Source organism: Geotrypetes seraphini, chromosome 17 (assembly GCF_902459505.1).
Source record: "Geotrypetes seraphini chromosome 17, aGeoSer1.1, whole genome shotgun sequence".
NCBI lineage: Eukaryota > Metazoa > Chordata > Amphibia > Gymnophiona > Dermophiidae > Geotrypetes > Geotrypetes seraphini.
The window spans coordinates 33677829-33694290 of record NC_047100.1 but is presented as its reverse complement, the minus strand read 5'-3'; the positions used below and the strand labels follow the sequence as shown (position 1 = coordinate 33694290).

The following is a 16462-nucleotide window of genomic DNA, read 5'->3' as shown; positions in this document are numbered from 1 at the left end:
ATATTCACAGTCAGGATGAGCTTTGGTCAAAAAGACTTGTCCTCATCAAGGAAGACCAACATGTGAGCAATTTGTAAATTAGTAAGTAGAATTTATGGTGTAAAACTGATGAACAGTTGGGATTTTAAATCTCTTCCTTAATTAGTAGCTTAGCATAAATAAAGACTTGGGTCATCATGTTTTGCCTCGTCTATGAATGCATTAATTTTTTGTTTCATTCTCTAGGCATTTGATTTAATATAGTGAAAAAATTTTGCTTATGTGACCCTCTGTATGCAGAGATTTTGAGAGCTCATCAGAGCACCAACTGTGTGAGGCCAGCTACACTAAGAATTTTCACATCATCAGCAGGAATAAATAGCTCGTAACCTTCAGTTGCGTCAATGTTGAACAGCTTCAAATGTTCATGCAAAGGATTTTCTGTGCCCACTGCATCTTTTCAAGAATATTTTAGAAAATGGACACCGAAGACAACAAACTTGCAAAGAAGAATGGTCTAGAAATTAGTGCCATGGTCTAAGAATAAGGCAGAGCAGAATTCAAATCTTACTTCTCCACTTGACCTCTTGTGACCTAGGGTATATCATTTTATCAACTTTGTCAATGAGATTGTATGCTCTGTGGAGAAGGGATTTATAACCCAATGCCTGTCACCAAATTTACAGTATGTTATCAATCCATTAATGCTGTAAAAATAAGTCTTATTGTTATTCATAACAGTGCTAGACAGTACCTTCTTTCTGTATTAAAACTAAACTAAAACGTAGTTATATAAACCGGGTCATCAACCAATATGGAGCTCGACTCGGTTAACATTAAGTTCAAATAATAATACAGAGGAATAAAACAGAGAAGAAACTGGTTTGGGAGAGGTAGGAATAGTTGATTTCCAAAATGTTTGGCGAACAGAGCAGGTAGTTCTAGCCTCTATTGGAATAGTAAAACTGAGTAACAGAGAATAAATCATCATAAAGCGAAAACATGATTGTGGGACAGATTGCTCAGTTTTAAGTTTCCTGTCTGACGGGACTTGACCATGGTTTGAGTTGACTGTGTTGTAGAGTTAACACACTTGTTCTTGGAGAAGGATAGAAGATCAATCCTGCAGAAAAAATGAAGAACACTAAAAGAAACCTCTGAGGAGATTTCTTTTCCACACTTCTGGCTGGTAAAGAAAAATAAGGTGCTTCAACATGTGCGTGGCACAGTGGTTAGAGCTTCCGTCTCGGCATCCTGAGGGTGTGGGTTCAAATCCCATGCTTCTCCTTGTGACCCTGGGCAAATCACTCAATCCCCCATTACCCCAGGTACATTAGATAGAGTGTGACCCCACCAGGACAGATAGAGAAAAAGGCTTGAGTACCTGAATGTAAACCACTTAAGCTATAAGTGGTATATAAATGCTCAAAAATAAAGTGTCATATAGAATGATAGCAATAGGAACCAATTTGAAAGTAGCTGTCAGCAGAGCAGCTTTCCTAATTACATTCTCTACATGTACTTTCTAATTGGACACACTGTAAATTCAAACTGCAGTGAAAGAAGCCATATTGTGGCAAGGTATGCCTGCAAAATACTGCATTTGGTGTTCCTCCAAATATTGTGCAACTGAATGAGAGACTGAGCATTTGTTTGCAACCATATGGGAAATCTCAGCAACCTATCCCATGTCATTGCATGTTGTTATCAATTGAAAATGAGCAGAAAAAAAATGCAGAAATTAATGTTTTATCATATGCCAAACAATCGTATATGCACACATGGGAAGTGGGGAGGGGGAGTCTATAAATGGCACTCAAAAACAGGTGCAAGAAAAAATGAATGCTAAGCGCGATTGTGTAAAGGATGCATGCTCTTCATAGAATTGTGCTGATTCCCACACCTAACTTTTGGCATCTGACTTGCACTGCTGAAACCTGATATAAATGCTGGTACCCAAGCTAGGTATGCTGAAGTAGTATTCTGTAAGAATACGTACAACTTTTCAGAATGCCACAACAAGCTTCTGCCCCTCCCTTGGCCAGGCCCCCTTTCGGTTACACACTATTAGAGTTAGCTGCCATGCCTTATAGAATAGCGTGCAGATTTTAATAGGTGCCAGTTACTGTCAATATTTAGTTGTTAGCCAATGAGTTTGCATTTGCATCTCGGGAGCACGCCCAAATTTGGGTGCGCAAATGTAGATGTATAGAATCCGAATGATAGTGCACATCCTCTTTGCACCTAGTGCACCTCTTTCAAAAGAATCTGCATTCAGGCCCTGATGCCTGAAGTTAGGCATCTAGATTGGCCAATCTAGGTGCCAAACTTAATGTATCAATTAGGCTTAATTGACGCTGATAATTGAAAAGCACCATTAAAAAGTAATTTAAAAAGAATTTTAAAAAAATACTCATCTGCCTAACTCGGTTGATGCCTACCACTTTGAGGTAAGAATCTATTCCGAGGCACCTACCAGCAAGGTTAGGGGCAGATTTTGGGTGGATTTTGTGTGTGGTTTGACTTGGCCACACTCCTGGCCTAAATGGCAGTGCGCCTAAGGTTTCAACACCTACGGCACCTAAGGCTGCTTAGGCATCACTAAGCATGATTTTATAAACGGCGCCTGGCAATGATTGACAGTTGCGCTCAAGGACACTTAGATGTTAGGCATCATTTAGAGAACCAGGGCCTCAATGACTGTGCTCTAGTGATGAAAAAAAGATGTACGGATCTCAAAAGGGGGTGTGGCCGGGGAGGAGCATGGGTGGATCGTGGACATTCTTAAGAGTTAGGCGCACTGTTAATAGTATACGCCTAATTCACGCACAACTTAGGTGCAAATATTTAAGATTGATTTTCATTGCACCTAAATGTTAGTCACGAGTTTGGGCACTAAGCAAGATTCTGTATATGGCGACTCCTTTTATAGAATTACACTAAGAGCTGTTCTGGTCGGCATCAATGTTTAGGGCGTCATATATAAGAATTTGATGGTATATTCCAATTATCATTGTGTTAGAGGAAAATGTTCAAAAGTCATATGAGCTGCTCCTCTTTTTCTGTGTACCACATTTCTGCTGCCAAGGTAATACAGATGTACCATGGGATAATTACATTATATGCAGTCATGTTTTCTTTGTATAAACTTGATTAATACAATGGTCTGTGACAATCTGTTTCCCAATTGACTGTGTTACATTAGAATGATTTACATACTTGGGAACAATGAGATTGTCAGATACCGATTCAAAGGGCATTTCCATTTTTTAATGATCTTTGCGAGCGGTACTTTCTAGAACAATGGCCATATTCTCCAGCTGCATATAAAGATAGGCCTGATGTACTGCTGAGGACAGCTAAAGTGCTTAGCATATTTTAATATGTCTGCAAGTAATGAATTCATAGGGAAAAAAAGGATCGCTTAGTGAAGAGTTTTACATGTTTCTGCCAATTTCTGTGTTTGCATTACATCAGTACAATTGCAAATGACTTACAAAAAATGGAACATCAAAAAAAACCAAAAACAAGGGAGAATACTGGTAAGATACAAGAGAACAAATCTCCCCTTACCCCAAAAAAGAAGGGTGAAGGGAAGAGACAGCCCAAACAACAACTTTTGGGGGGTAAGGGGAGATTTGTTCTCTTGTATGTTACAAAAAATGGAGACATAAGATAAAACATAAACCCTATAAGTTTATGATTTCTAATCTTATTTTATTTTTATGAATAATGTCTGCTTCTGTGTTTTCTACATTGTTTTTGTACATTTACCCCCCTTTTCAGAACCCTAGTGTGGTTTCTAGGAATTCTATGAGTGTCAGAACTGTTACTGTCATGGCCGGCGCCAAAAAAACACGCTACGGTTTTGTGAAAAGGGGGGGAGGTTTAGTGCTGCTAAGGTCAGAACTAGAATGAGGTGACCAGCTGGTGTTCTGGGTGCTCTCTTTTTAGTGCATTAACATCTAGTCTTCATGCTTTATGTGACATGGTTCTAGGCTTGAGAAGATCTATTTTTGGTGTTGAATGATGCAATTGTTATGTTCTACCCAGGTACAATTACCAATGCTTTCTTAGGAAGCCGCAACAAGGGGGCTTGGGTCCCAGTGTGGACTCTCGGTAAAGCGAGGATTCACTGTCTTGAGTTATGGTGGGATTGGTGACCCAGGGGGGTCATGAGATTAGCGGAGGGGGGGGGGGTCCATGTAGGAGGAAGGGGATTAGGATTTTTACCATTCTAAGATTTGTGCCACTCTAAAGTGAGGGCTTTTACCTCTCAATGGCTAATGAGAAACCCCTCTTGGACGGAAGGGCACACTTGAGAAGTAACCAGTGGTACCCTCTCGCTTGAAAGGCGCAAGGGGGCAAGAGCAGTCAGTGGAGCCTGAGTAGCTTGGACGGCGGCTTGGGCCAAGTGAGAGTAGAGCACGGCTTGAACTCGTATACAATCAGCTACACATTGAAAATGACTAATGTAAATGGCAGCGACCACAGTTTTCCCCTGCTTCATGTAATAGTGTGGCCTCCTGGGTCGAGATTAGGACAGTTAATAAATGGGATAGAATTCAGGGATAGATACAGTAGATATTGCAAGTACTAACAATTGTTATGCCTAATAGAGGAATTAAGCTGTATGCTAGTGATAATTACTGTACTGCGTATTGTTATGTAACCATGCTGTGGCCTACAATAAACTTCCTTCGCGGAAAATTAACCATCCACTCAGACTAGTTTGTTGTGGGGAAAAGGGGGGGGGAGGGTCATGGGCAGCGGGACTTGGCTGAGGCCTCCCCAGTTTTGAGAGGGAGGGTTGCTTGCAGTGTCTGAGGGACAGGATTTGTTAAACCTGATATCAGAGGGTTGATTCTGGTCCAGGTTACTTTAGCAGGTCAGGGATTGGGAAGGAGGTAGATTACTAGGCCCAGTATGGTAAACAACTTGTCATTTATATTATAGCTTAGTAAGTTTAGGATAATTTCACCCCCAGTTTAGCCTATTATGGTATGGCTGTACATTCACCTAAATCTTGACATGAACACAGCTGTACTGATGATTCAGCTGCTTTGTTTTTCGAATATCGGTCCCACTGGATATTTATTTATCTTAGTTATTTATATACCACCTATTAATTGTCCAAGCGGTTTACATACAAGTACTCAGTCATTTGTCCCTTTCTGTCCCAGTGGACTCACAATCTATCTAATGTACTTGGGGCAATGGAGGACCCAGGGTTACAAGGAATAGCACAGGGCTTGAACCCATAACCTCAGAGTGTAGTCCTAACCACTAGGCCACTCTGTCCTCATATAAATAAAATACCAACAAAACTGAGATACACATTATAAATAAATATGTATTAAAAATAATCCAGAAGTGGAAAACAAAAGGTATTTCTTGATGTCTTGTGACACAGATGTTAATTCATTTGAGTCCTAATTAATGCCTTAACCAGCAAAGCATGTACAAAAGCAGCACATTTCAAAGAGGCATAGAAAGGAAAGATTTATCTTGGAGAGGAAGCCATCAGCCTCTCCATTCCATTGAAAGCTCCATCAGGGATGGTGAAATTTATTAGCACAAGGATTCTGGCAATTAAGAGCTAGCTGAAGAAGTCTCAAAGGAGCGGGGCAAAACTGTCCAAAGAAGGCTCCTGATATTCTAACAAGAGGAGCTCTCAATGGAGAAAGGACTTGTCTTTCTAACAAAGAAATGTTACAATATCTATTTTTCTTTCTCCAAAAGACTGTTTTCAAACCAGAACATATTGTTTCAAGTCAGATTCAGCAGCTGCAAAATGATACCCTACCCATATCATTAAAATGTGTAATTTCCTTGTGTCAAATTAACCAAATATATACTTTTTTTTTACCTTTTTGCTTTATATTTCTATTTTTATAAGCATTATTCCCCTCCTTTACAAAGCCGCGGTAACATTTCTAGCGCCAGCCACCACGGTTACAGCTCCAATGCTCATAGAATTCCTATGAGCGTCCGAGCTTTTACCACTGTGGCTGGTGCTAAAAATGCTAAGAACATAAGAATTGCCGCTGCTGGGTCAGACCAGTGGTCTATCGTGCCCAGTAGTCCGTTCCCCCGGCGGCCCCTAGGTCAAAAACCAGTGCCCTAACTGAGACTAGCCCTACCTGCGTACATTCCGGTTCAGCAGGAACTTGTCTAACTTGACTTTATGAAGGAAGGGGTATGTAAATTAGTTGGAATTTTCCAAAATGCAACTCATAAGATACAAACGGGTAAGTGTTGAAGGGAGCAGGGGATGAACTACATTGTCATGATAGGAAAAGAAGGGGAAGGGAAGATACGTGAGAAAAATATGGGGAAGGGTAGGGAAAAATTCTTAAATCGGTCAATGAACATCAATCTAGCTACAGAAGCAATTTGATCTCAGAAAAGACCGAGGTTTCTAGTCATATGCATCACTAAATAAAAAAAATTTTATGGTCGGACTTAAATTTTTTGAGGGATGTTTCATGTCGCAAGTAGGACGGAAAGGCATTCCAGCTGTTATGGAGAAAATGTTCTTATGTGTAGCATCACATATTATTTGTCTTGGAGAGGGAACAATTAAGAGGTTTTGTTCACTAGAACGTAAAGATCTTGTAGGAATGTGAGAAATAAGTAAACGATCTATTTAGTTTGGAGAGTTGTTTTCTTTAACTTTAATGGTAAGGAGCAGGATTTTGAAGATTGCTCTGTGTTTAATAGGCAACCAGTGAGCCTTGAATAATAGTGGTGTAACATGATCATATTTTTGGCCTTTGTGAGAAGTTTGACTGCCATATTTTGAATAATTTTTATTCTTCTTAATTCTTTTTCGGTTTTTTATTGATTTTATAAGATTTCTTGGAGATTCTGGGGATCTATAGCGTGTAGTAGTTGAATGTCATCTGCATAGGCGTAAACAATAAATCCAATGGATTGTGCTAGAGTAAGAAATGAAGCTAGGATAAGATTAAAAAGCATTAGAGATAAAATGGAGCCGAATTCTAGATTATACTGGTTTGAAGATGCCTCAGGTAGAATGGCTTGGTAAGTACAATTTGAGAAATAAGACCTAAACCATTGCAAGACTGTTCTAGAAACAGCAGAGGCTTTTAATCTATAAAGTAGGAGAGAATGATCCACTGTGTCAAAGGCAGCTGTGAGATCTAGTGAGAAAATGAGAACTGATGTTCTGTGATCAATATAATATTGAATTGATGTAAGAAGACCTATTAGTGATAATTCAGTGGAATGATTCTGTCTAAACCAGAGTCTGCTCTAAGAAATCTGATAGATGAGAGAAGACTATTTATTTCTGTGAATTTTTTCCTATAAAAAGTAGAGTAGCTATGGGTCTACGTATAGCTAGAACAGTTGGAATGCAAATTTTTTTGATCTTTAAGCTTGGGAAAAATAGGATTCTATACATTGTGTGCACAACTTTGCGCGTTAAGTGTAAAATTGTATATGTAAGCTTATACAATTAGGAGGTTTGCGTTTTCCTCTAATTCCATTACATCTGTTTTAAGATGCTGACCAGAATTACATGCAGTAATCAAGAATAAGCCATGCTAAGGCTAAATACCTTTTGATCTTAAAATGAAATGACTTAACATCTGCTTTGTGAGAATGATTGCATAAGATTATCTCAATTGCTAATCGCTTTTTTTCAGGTACTCATGTCATGGAAGGTTCCGGTCGAATGCTGGTCACAGCCGTTGGCGTGAATTCTCAGACCGGTATCATCTTTACTTTGTTAGGTGCTGGTGAAGGGGAGGAGGAGAAGAAAGATAAGAAAGGTAAGCCCAGAGTTTTCCCTTAAAAGGCGCTAGAGCTTTTAGAAGTTGTTGTTTTTTTCGTTTTGCAATTTTGACAAAGGACATTTTTTTTTCCTGATGTGGGAGCATTGGGGCTCCTAAAATCAGAACCCAAACCATACATATGTAGTTGGTTTTCATTATAGCTGTTTGATTTATTTCCAGTAAGAACACAGAAGAGATATACTTGCAGTACCTATCAGGGGGTCCTTTTACTAAGCTGTTTTGGGTACTAGAATGCACCTAATGCAGCAAAAATTGGACTGTCTCAGGATGTGGTTAAGTAGGACATGTTAATTTTTGCATGTGCACGCATTAAGTGCATATTAAATAATTTTTTTGTATTTTTGATGGGATGAGTTGCACAAAAATTAATTAATTAAATTATTTCTAGAGCACTTATATTCTAAGTGGTTTACATTCAGGTACTTTACTTTATTTATTCCTGTGTTAACCACTCAAACCCAGATTCCGTAATGGGCGACCCAAGTGGCGCTTGCAACTTAAATTGTTCAAAAGCTAATCGGTGCTGATAATTGCCAATTAACCCCTAATAACTGAACTGAATGACACTACTTAGAAGTTACGCGCACAACTTTCTAAGTGCATTCTATAAAGTGGTATGCGTGAATTCTAATGGGTGAAGCTCGAAAGGGGGCGTGGCCAGGGATGGAGCATGGGCAGATCATGTGCATTCCTAAAAGTTAGGCGCACTGTTATAGAATATGCCTGATCTGCGCACAATTTAGGCACAGGTATTGAGTCCTGGTTTTCATTGGCCTATATGGGTGTGCCTAAGGGCTCCTTTTATGAAAGTGTGCTAGCGTTTTTAGCGCACGCACAAGATCAGCGCACGTTATAGAAAACTACCGCCTGTTTAAAAGGAGGCGGTAGCGGCTAGCACACACGCTAAAACCGCTAGCACACCTTTGTAAAAAGAGCCCTAAATGTTGTCACAAGTACAGGCGCAAAGCGTGATTCTGTATATGATAGAAACATAGAAATCGACGGCAGATAAGGGCCACGGCCCATCCAGTCTGCCCACCCTAATGACCCTCCCCTGCCTTTACTTTGCGAATAGAACCCACGTGTCGATCCCATTTGGCCTTAAAATCAGGCACGCTGCTGGCCTCAATCACCTGAAGTGGAAGACCATTCCAGCGATCTACCACCCTTTCGGTGAAAAAGAATTTCCTAGTGTCACCGTGCAGTTTCCCGCCTCTGATTTTCCACGGGTGTCCTCTTGTTGCCGTGGGACCCTTGAAAAAGAAGATATCTTCTTCTACCTCGATGCGGCCTGTGAGATACTTGAACGTCTCGATCATGTCTCCCCTCTCTCTGCGCTCCTCGAGCGAGTATAGCTGTAATTTGTCTAATGATGAGTCTAATGATGAGTGCCTTTATAAGCACCATTCTGGTTGGCGTCAATTTTTGTGGCACCATATATAGAATTTGGGGGTTACTTGCATCTACATTAGCATTCACTAATTGGTTAGCATACGGATAACGCAGGAGCCCTAACCATCTACAAGTCCGATTATTTTTTTTTTTTGTTACCACAGCTTTGTAAACGGACCCCAGAGTTTGTAGCTTCTAGAAGGCAATTGCTTCATCACTGTTCTTCAGTCCTTCCTTTGATTGCTTCAGTAACTGGACAAAATCTTCAACACAAAATAAAGATTACTTTGAGCCTATATGTAAAAAGAAAGTCATGCACTAACAATGGTGAAGTGTTATTACCATCTTGAGTAAAGCATTTCTGTTCATAAAAAAACCCAAAATCCTCACCAGTCTCTTTTGTCAAAACTGGCAAGTGCTGTTAGGCAGAATTATTAATGTGTTCATCTCAATTTGCTTCATTTCTATATGTGAGAAAATTTATATAATCTCTTTTACATGCATAACATTGGCTTTACTTAAAAAAAAAAAGTGACAAAATTAAATGAATAACTTGAGAGGTCTTTATTCTATTATAAGGAGCTATAATTTTGCAGTTATTTGCTTCCCCACTCCCCCTTTTTAGAAAGCCGTGTAGCAACGGCACCGAAGTCCATTAATTCCCAATGGGCTTCGGTGCAATTACTGCGGGCTGCCACAATAATTGGCATTATAAAAGAGGGCTTTTGAAATTTTGCACAGTGTGCTATAGTGTGGAGTCTTGAAACGACTGCGGCTTTTATTGTGGATATTTAATTCCATGTTGTTTATTAAGCAGCTTTTGTCACACACAAACTTTATAAACCCCCCTTACTGCTGAATGTCTCTTTTTACTGAAGTTGACAGATGGGTTAAAGAATGTTGGAAGACAGGCAAGCTCTAGATTAGGCCACATTACCACAGCTTAATCATTTAATATTATCAACTTGGCCAGCAAAATCATGATATCTCTTTAAATCGGAGGTTTTCAACCCAGATTCACCTAACCAGTCAGGTTTTCAGGATACCCACCATTCTGGGATTCAAGGGCAAGTTGGATGCATATCTTCATGCAAATCACATTGAGGGACACGGGTGAACAAGGTGTCCATTAGAGAACACCTAGCTTGGCCTTCGCGTGTGCGGGTCGCCGGACTAGATGGACCTAGGGTCTGATCCGGTGAAGGCATTTCTTATGTTCTTATGAATATGCATGAGATAGATTTGCATGGAATAGAGGTAGTGCTTGCAAATTTACCTCCATTCTATGCAAATCTGTCACATTCATATTCATTGTGGGTATCCCTAAAACCTCACTGGTTAGGTGTGCCCTGAGGATTGGTTTGAGAGCTCCTGCTTTAAACTGTTCTTGTTCTTTCAGGCTGTATGACAAGGTGATTAACAGCACGGTGCACTGTTTTGATTCATGAGTACTTACTGTAATTTCTTCAAGAGCAGGCTCGGTAAAATTTATTTTATTTATGCTCACTCAGTTCTCTGTTAAAAGTAAGCCTGATAAAGCATTAATGTTAATCTTTTTTTTTTCTCTCATTTCCACAAACATTGAAACAGAATAGCTTCATCTGCAATAAACCAGTCTTCTCAACCATCTCCAGGAGGTAAACCCAGCCAGCTGGGCTTTTAGGATTATCACAATGAATATATTTGAGACAGATTTGCATGCAATTGTTTTCCAATGCATATTCATGCATATTAGTTGTGGTAATCCTGAAAACCCAACTAGCTATGAATGCCTATTTAAGAGGGTTGAGAAACATTACAATAAACAAATCAGCATTTCAATAAAATGTTTTCAGCTGGCCAGGATAAAACTTGGAATTCCAGAGATTTTGTACTATTTTGTAAGATATTGCAATACAAAAACATTAATTTTGAGCAAAGATATAATTTTTGAAGAAACAGAATAAAAAGACTCACCTTCTCCCTTTAGAGCATTAGTTTTCAACAGTGGGAAGCATCAACTAGTCAAATCTTTATGGAAAACCATAGATTTGTGCATACATCATTGCACTTTATAAATATTTACTGTGGCTACATTGAAAACCTGACTAGTTAGTGCTCTTCCTGTACATGTTGAGAATCGCTGCTTTAGGACAACAGCCTGCTTTTAGAATTAGTCTTAACAAGATTGCTACTTGTGAACTATCACAAGTCCAACCCCTATTAAGTGTAACTTAGAAACATAGAAACATGATGGCAGATAAAGGCCAAATGGCCCATCTAGTCTGCCCATCCACAGTAACCATTATCTCTTTCTCTCTCCGAGAGATCTCACGTGCCCAACGAACTCCGCTAGTGGTCAGCAGTCAAATTAATTGTCTAAACAGACACAGAGCAGGAGGAAGAATTGATTGAGGAGGAAGAATTTCTTCTCGGAGTTTGTTTGGCAGTGATTCTCCTGATAAAGCTCAAAATTGAATGAAACGGGGACGCTCCGTTGACCAAATTAAGATTTAAAGTGCCCTTGAACAGATAAAAAAAGACTTAAGACCCAACACTGACGGTGTTTGGGCTCTTAGCCTGCCTCAGGGATCTACAATAGACAAAATTATATCATAAAAATTTGACAGGTAATATGCAAAACAATCAATAAAAGTCATGAATGAACTTAAAAATTATGTTTTAATATAATTAATGAAATTATCCAAATTGATATGCATAAAATAATTAATAATCCAATAATAATAATCAAATACACATAAAAATAATTTAAAAAACTGCAAAGTGCTGATGAACAAATAATAAATGGCGGTGAATAATCCATATACAGTTCAACACAGTAAGCAAATAATAAAATAATCCATGTTCAATGCAACACAGTGAGAAAATAATCAGAATAGATGAAAGTGAAACTCAAGTTATATTACTTTGAACCAGGAACGTGTGCTCCACACTCTTTATTCTTCTGCACCTAATCAGTTCATTTGATGAATGAAATCTTTTGCTCGAGCATAATTTGTTCCAGTAGTGACCCTGATTGTACCACCCTTCACCCTTCACCAAACTTCTGGTTCCTCAGTCACTACATGTTGCACAGGATTACTTAAGAGCAGGCTTGTCCAACCCTTTTTGAAATGAAAGCTTTTATTAACAATAAACACAGCAAGTATTACATATACATAGGAGATACAACAGCAATGGAACAACAAGCAATACACCACACTCCAGAAAACGTCCGAAGTGAAGCCCAGAGCAGAAACATATGTAATCCCTACAGTTCAACAAAAACAGACTAATATACCCACCAGAACACAGCCCATACCCCCCTCCCCCTCCCCCCAGGGACAAAACGCCAAACCCACAGCACCCAATAGGTTGAGATACATCCAAGGTTATACGCAAACCAAAAATGAAAGAGAAAAATGATTATGAATTCCCCCAAGTCCCAATCTTTCCAGTCCAGCCCCAAGCCCAACTCAAAGCCCCCAGCCACCCCTGCCACAACCCCCCACAGAAGCCCGAAATCTACGCCAAATATGAGCATATCCATGTAATTTACCATGCCGTAGGGCTGTTAAATGGTAAAGGAGCTGCCAATTGAGCAAGCGTTGCTCCACCATGTCCCATGTGGGAGGGTGCGGTTGATTCCACAAGGAGGCTATTGCCAATCTAGCAGCAGTAAATGCCAACTTGCAAAACAGAGAATCCCCCCAAGCCAGATCCAATTGATGCCAGAACAACAGGGCATGTCGCCAATCAACCGGAATCTGGATACCCAGGATCCGGGACACTCGAGAGAAAACCCCAGTCCAGAACCCACACACCCTCCCACATTGCCGCCACATATGGAAGTATGTATCCACCTCCCCACAGCCCCTCCAACAAAGAACACTCGCACCCTCCTGCCAATGTGCCACAGCCTGTGGGGTATAGTACCAACGAAAGAGGACCTTATATCCATTCTCTATCAGCAAGGCAGCTATACCCGCTGAGGAGATCTCTGACCAGATGTCCCCCCAGGTGTCCCAGGAAATAGCAGAACCCCAATCACCCTCCCAAGCCCTCATGTAGGGATATTGGGCTCCCCGACTATTAAGGCACCGATACACTGCAGATAGAGCTCCCTTCCGGAGCACCGGACCCAGCACCAGCTCAAAGGGAGTCTTGCCACCCCTCAACTCCCCCAGTAGACCCGAGGTCCGGATATAGTGAACAACTTGTATATAGGGAAACAGATCCCGGACCCCAAAGTCAAAATGGCCTCGGAGCTCTGTGAAGGGTCTAATACGGCCCAAAACCGGATCCCACAATTGTCCCACACATACTAAGCCCCTAGATTCCCAAGTAGCAAACACTCCCCCTCCCCTTCCCGGTGGGAAGTCAGCATTATGTCTCAACGGGGTATACCAGGAGTGGCGCCTACCCAACAATAAACCCCTTCGGGTCTGGTTCCATACCCTCAAAGCAGTTCTAACCGAGGACAAACCGCCCACCCATCGCCCCCTGCCAGGTAACCATGGCCGATGTAATAAAGGCACCCCATCACTTAAACTGTGTTCTATCCTCACCCACGGCTTTGGTGTCTGTGTCTGCCACTCTAAAAGGGCACGCAGCTGGGCAGCCTGATAATATTTTACCACATTGGGAACCCCCAGTCCCCCATCACTCCTCCCCATACATAAGACCTTCCTACTCACTCTAGGCCTCCGACCAGCCCAAATGAAATCGAAGATATGTCTTTGGACCCCCTCCAACGCTCTCCTGCCCACCCAGAGCGGTAACACCTGGAATAAGAACAAAAGACGTGGCATAATCATCATCTTCACAATTGCCACCCTGCCCAACCAAGAGAAGTACTGATCCTTCCAACTAAGCAAGTCCTGTCGGATGCGGCGGAAGAGCGGAGGAAAGTTCAGATCATAGAGATCCACTCCCGGCGGTCCGAAACATACCCCAAGATACCGCAATGAATGCTGGACCCACCGAAACGAAAACCGGTCCCGAAGGTAAGACACTCGGTCATCAGACAGGTTAATATTGAGGAGCTCAGATTTTCCAACATTGACTCGAAAGCCCGATACCGCACCAAATTCCTCCAACTCTCCCAATATAGCAGGTAAGGAGCCTTCAGGATCCTCCACCGTGAACAGAATATCATCCGCGAACAGAGCCAACTTATAGTCCCCTCCCGGCACCGCAACCCCCTTAATATCCTGATTCATCCGCACCCGCTGCGCCAGGGGCTCCACCGACAACGCAAAAAGGAGCGGAGACAGAGGACACCCCTGACGCGTTCCCCGTGCTAGAGAAAAAGTCTCCGAGTAACCCCCGTTCACCTTAATACAGCTAAGAGGGCAATTATAAAGGACCTGTATCCAATCTCGCATGCGTGGACCCAAACCCACCGCCTCCAAAACCCGAAACAGGAACGGCCAGGAGACCCTATCAAACGCTTTCTCAGCATCGATAGACAAAAACACTGTTTCCCTCACACTCTCCCTGGCCCGCTCAAGCAGGTTATAAATCCGGCGAGTATTATCACCTACTTGACGTCCCGCCACGAAGCCCGACTGGTCCGGATGAATCAGCCGGGGAGTCCAACCCTTTTTGGACCAGATTTTATATTTTGTAACATTTGGAGGGCTAAAACATGCACAGTCGGGTTTTTTTTTACCACGTTTTGTCAAAAGTGGCAATATACAACGGTGCATCTTCCACTCCCAGTCTCACTCTTGCTCAGGATATCTTCCCTCCCTACCCTTCACTCAGTTTCTCTTGCTCATGTAACACCTAACCATGACCCTCCCACACACACACACTCAGTCTTCACATAGGGTTTTATTTCCCTCCACTGGCTTCAGTTGCATAAGAAATTGGATTCCTGCTCCCTCACTATGTTTTGGCTCTCTGCAAGCATGAGTCGCATGGGTGGTCTTGTAGTTTTAAATCTTGAGAGATTTGAGGCTGTGAGATTAACTCAAATGTCCAGCACTGCCTAGCTCAGACATGGGCAACTCCGGTCCTCGAGGGCCAGAATCCAATCAGGTTTTCAGGATTTCCCGAATGAATATGCATTGAAAGCAATGCATGCCAATAGATCTCATGCATATTCATTGGGGAAATCCTGAAAACCTGATTGGATTCCTGCCCTCGAGGACAGGAGTTGCCCTTGTCTAGCCTAGCTCATGCTTGCAGAGACTCGAGTTGTGGGGAAGTAGGAATCCCGCTGTAAGCACCACAAGACTTACCAAGCTTCTGATGGCCAGTAAAAAGCACTTGGTGGGCTGGGTTGTGGCCATGAGCCCCTGAGCATGTTCTAGGAGCATTGCTCACAGATGCTACATGGTCACTCCCCAAAATACTTGCAAATCTGGAAAATTGTTGGTCTTTAGAACTTGTTGCTCGCATGAGAAAAAGTTTGCATGCATCCAGCCAATCCTTAGAGGACCACTCCAGACTTTAAGACCTTAAGACCGCCACCAGGTAATATAACTTGAAGTGGCTTAAATCCTCATTGGTCCGCTGAAGTTTTGTGATATTTTTTATATATATAAATACTTTTAATTTAATTTTAATATATTTTATTATCATTTTTTTAGCTAAGTACCTATAGTACTAATAAGAAATGATAAAAAATGTATATAAATTAAATTAAAAGTATTTATATATATAAAAAATATCACAAAACTTCAGCGGACCAATGAGGATTTAAGCCACTTCAAGTTATATTATCTGGTGGCGGTCTAAAGGTCTTAAAGTCTGGAGTGGTGCCAGTGAATTTAATAGGAAATGTGTTTTGATTGAATGTGATTTGAAGAACATTAGAAAGTTAGTGATTTGATTAGTATGGCTCAACTACAAACTACAAAGGAAATCCTTAGAGGGAGCATTGCTGTACAGAATGGCATAAATAACCCTTTGCAGATGAAATCATGCAAAAGCTGAACCACATTTATTTTTCTCATAGGTGCCCGTCTACAGAATTCTATGTATTTTAGTAATCAGCCTCTTAATTTTTTAACCTAAGGACTTCTAAACTTTGCAGTTTCCAAAGAAATTAACTGGTTTGTGTTACAAAGCACATCATTTACATACACACTTCAGAATGGATCTAGTTGTGTGTCACTTCCCTTCATTAACATTTTAAAATCATCATATACAGGTGTGAAAGAGACTGATGGAGAACAACAAACAGGTAGAGTAAGAAATATGCCACCTTGTAGAAAGAATTAAGATTATTAGCTGCAGTGCTCTAGTAGGCTCTGGCAAGGGCATTTCGTAGGAATCGC

The 16462-nt window shown here is 41.1% G+C and overlaps 1 protein-coding gene across 2 annotated transcripts in view; it reads left to right on the top strand.

Annotated features, from left to right (window-relative positions):
* ATP2B2 (ATPase plasma membrane Ca2+ transporting 2) overlaps positions 1-16462 on the top strand; it is a 691115-nt gene that overhangs the window by 365125 nt on the left and 309528 nt on the right. For both annotated transcript variants that reach the window (XM_033926077.1, XM_033926076.1), the window contains 2 exons: positions 7653-7778; positions 16336-16368. In XM_033926077.1, the coding sequence (XP_033781968.1) occupies positions 7653-7778; positions 16336-16368 (159 nt within the window). The remainder of the gene's footprint in view (positions 1-7652; positions 7779-16335; positions 16369-16462) is intronic.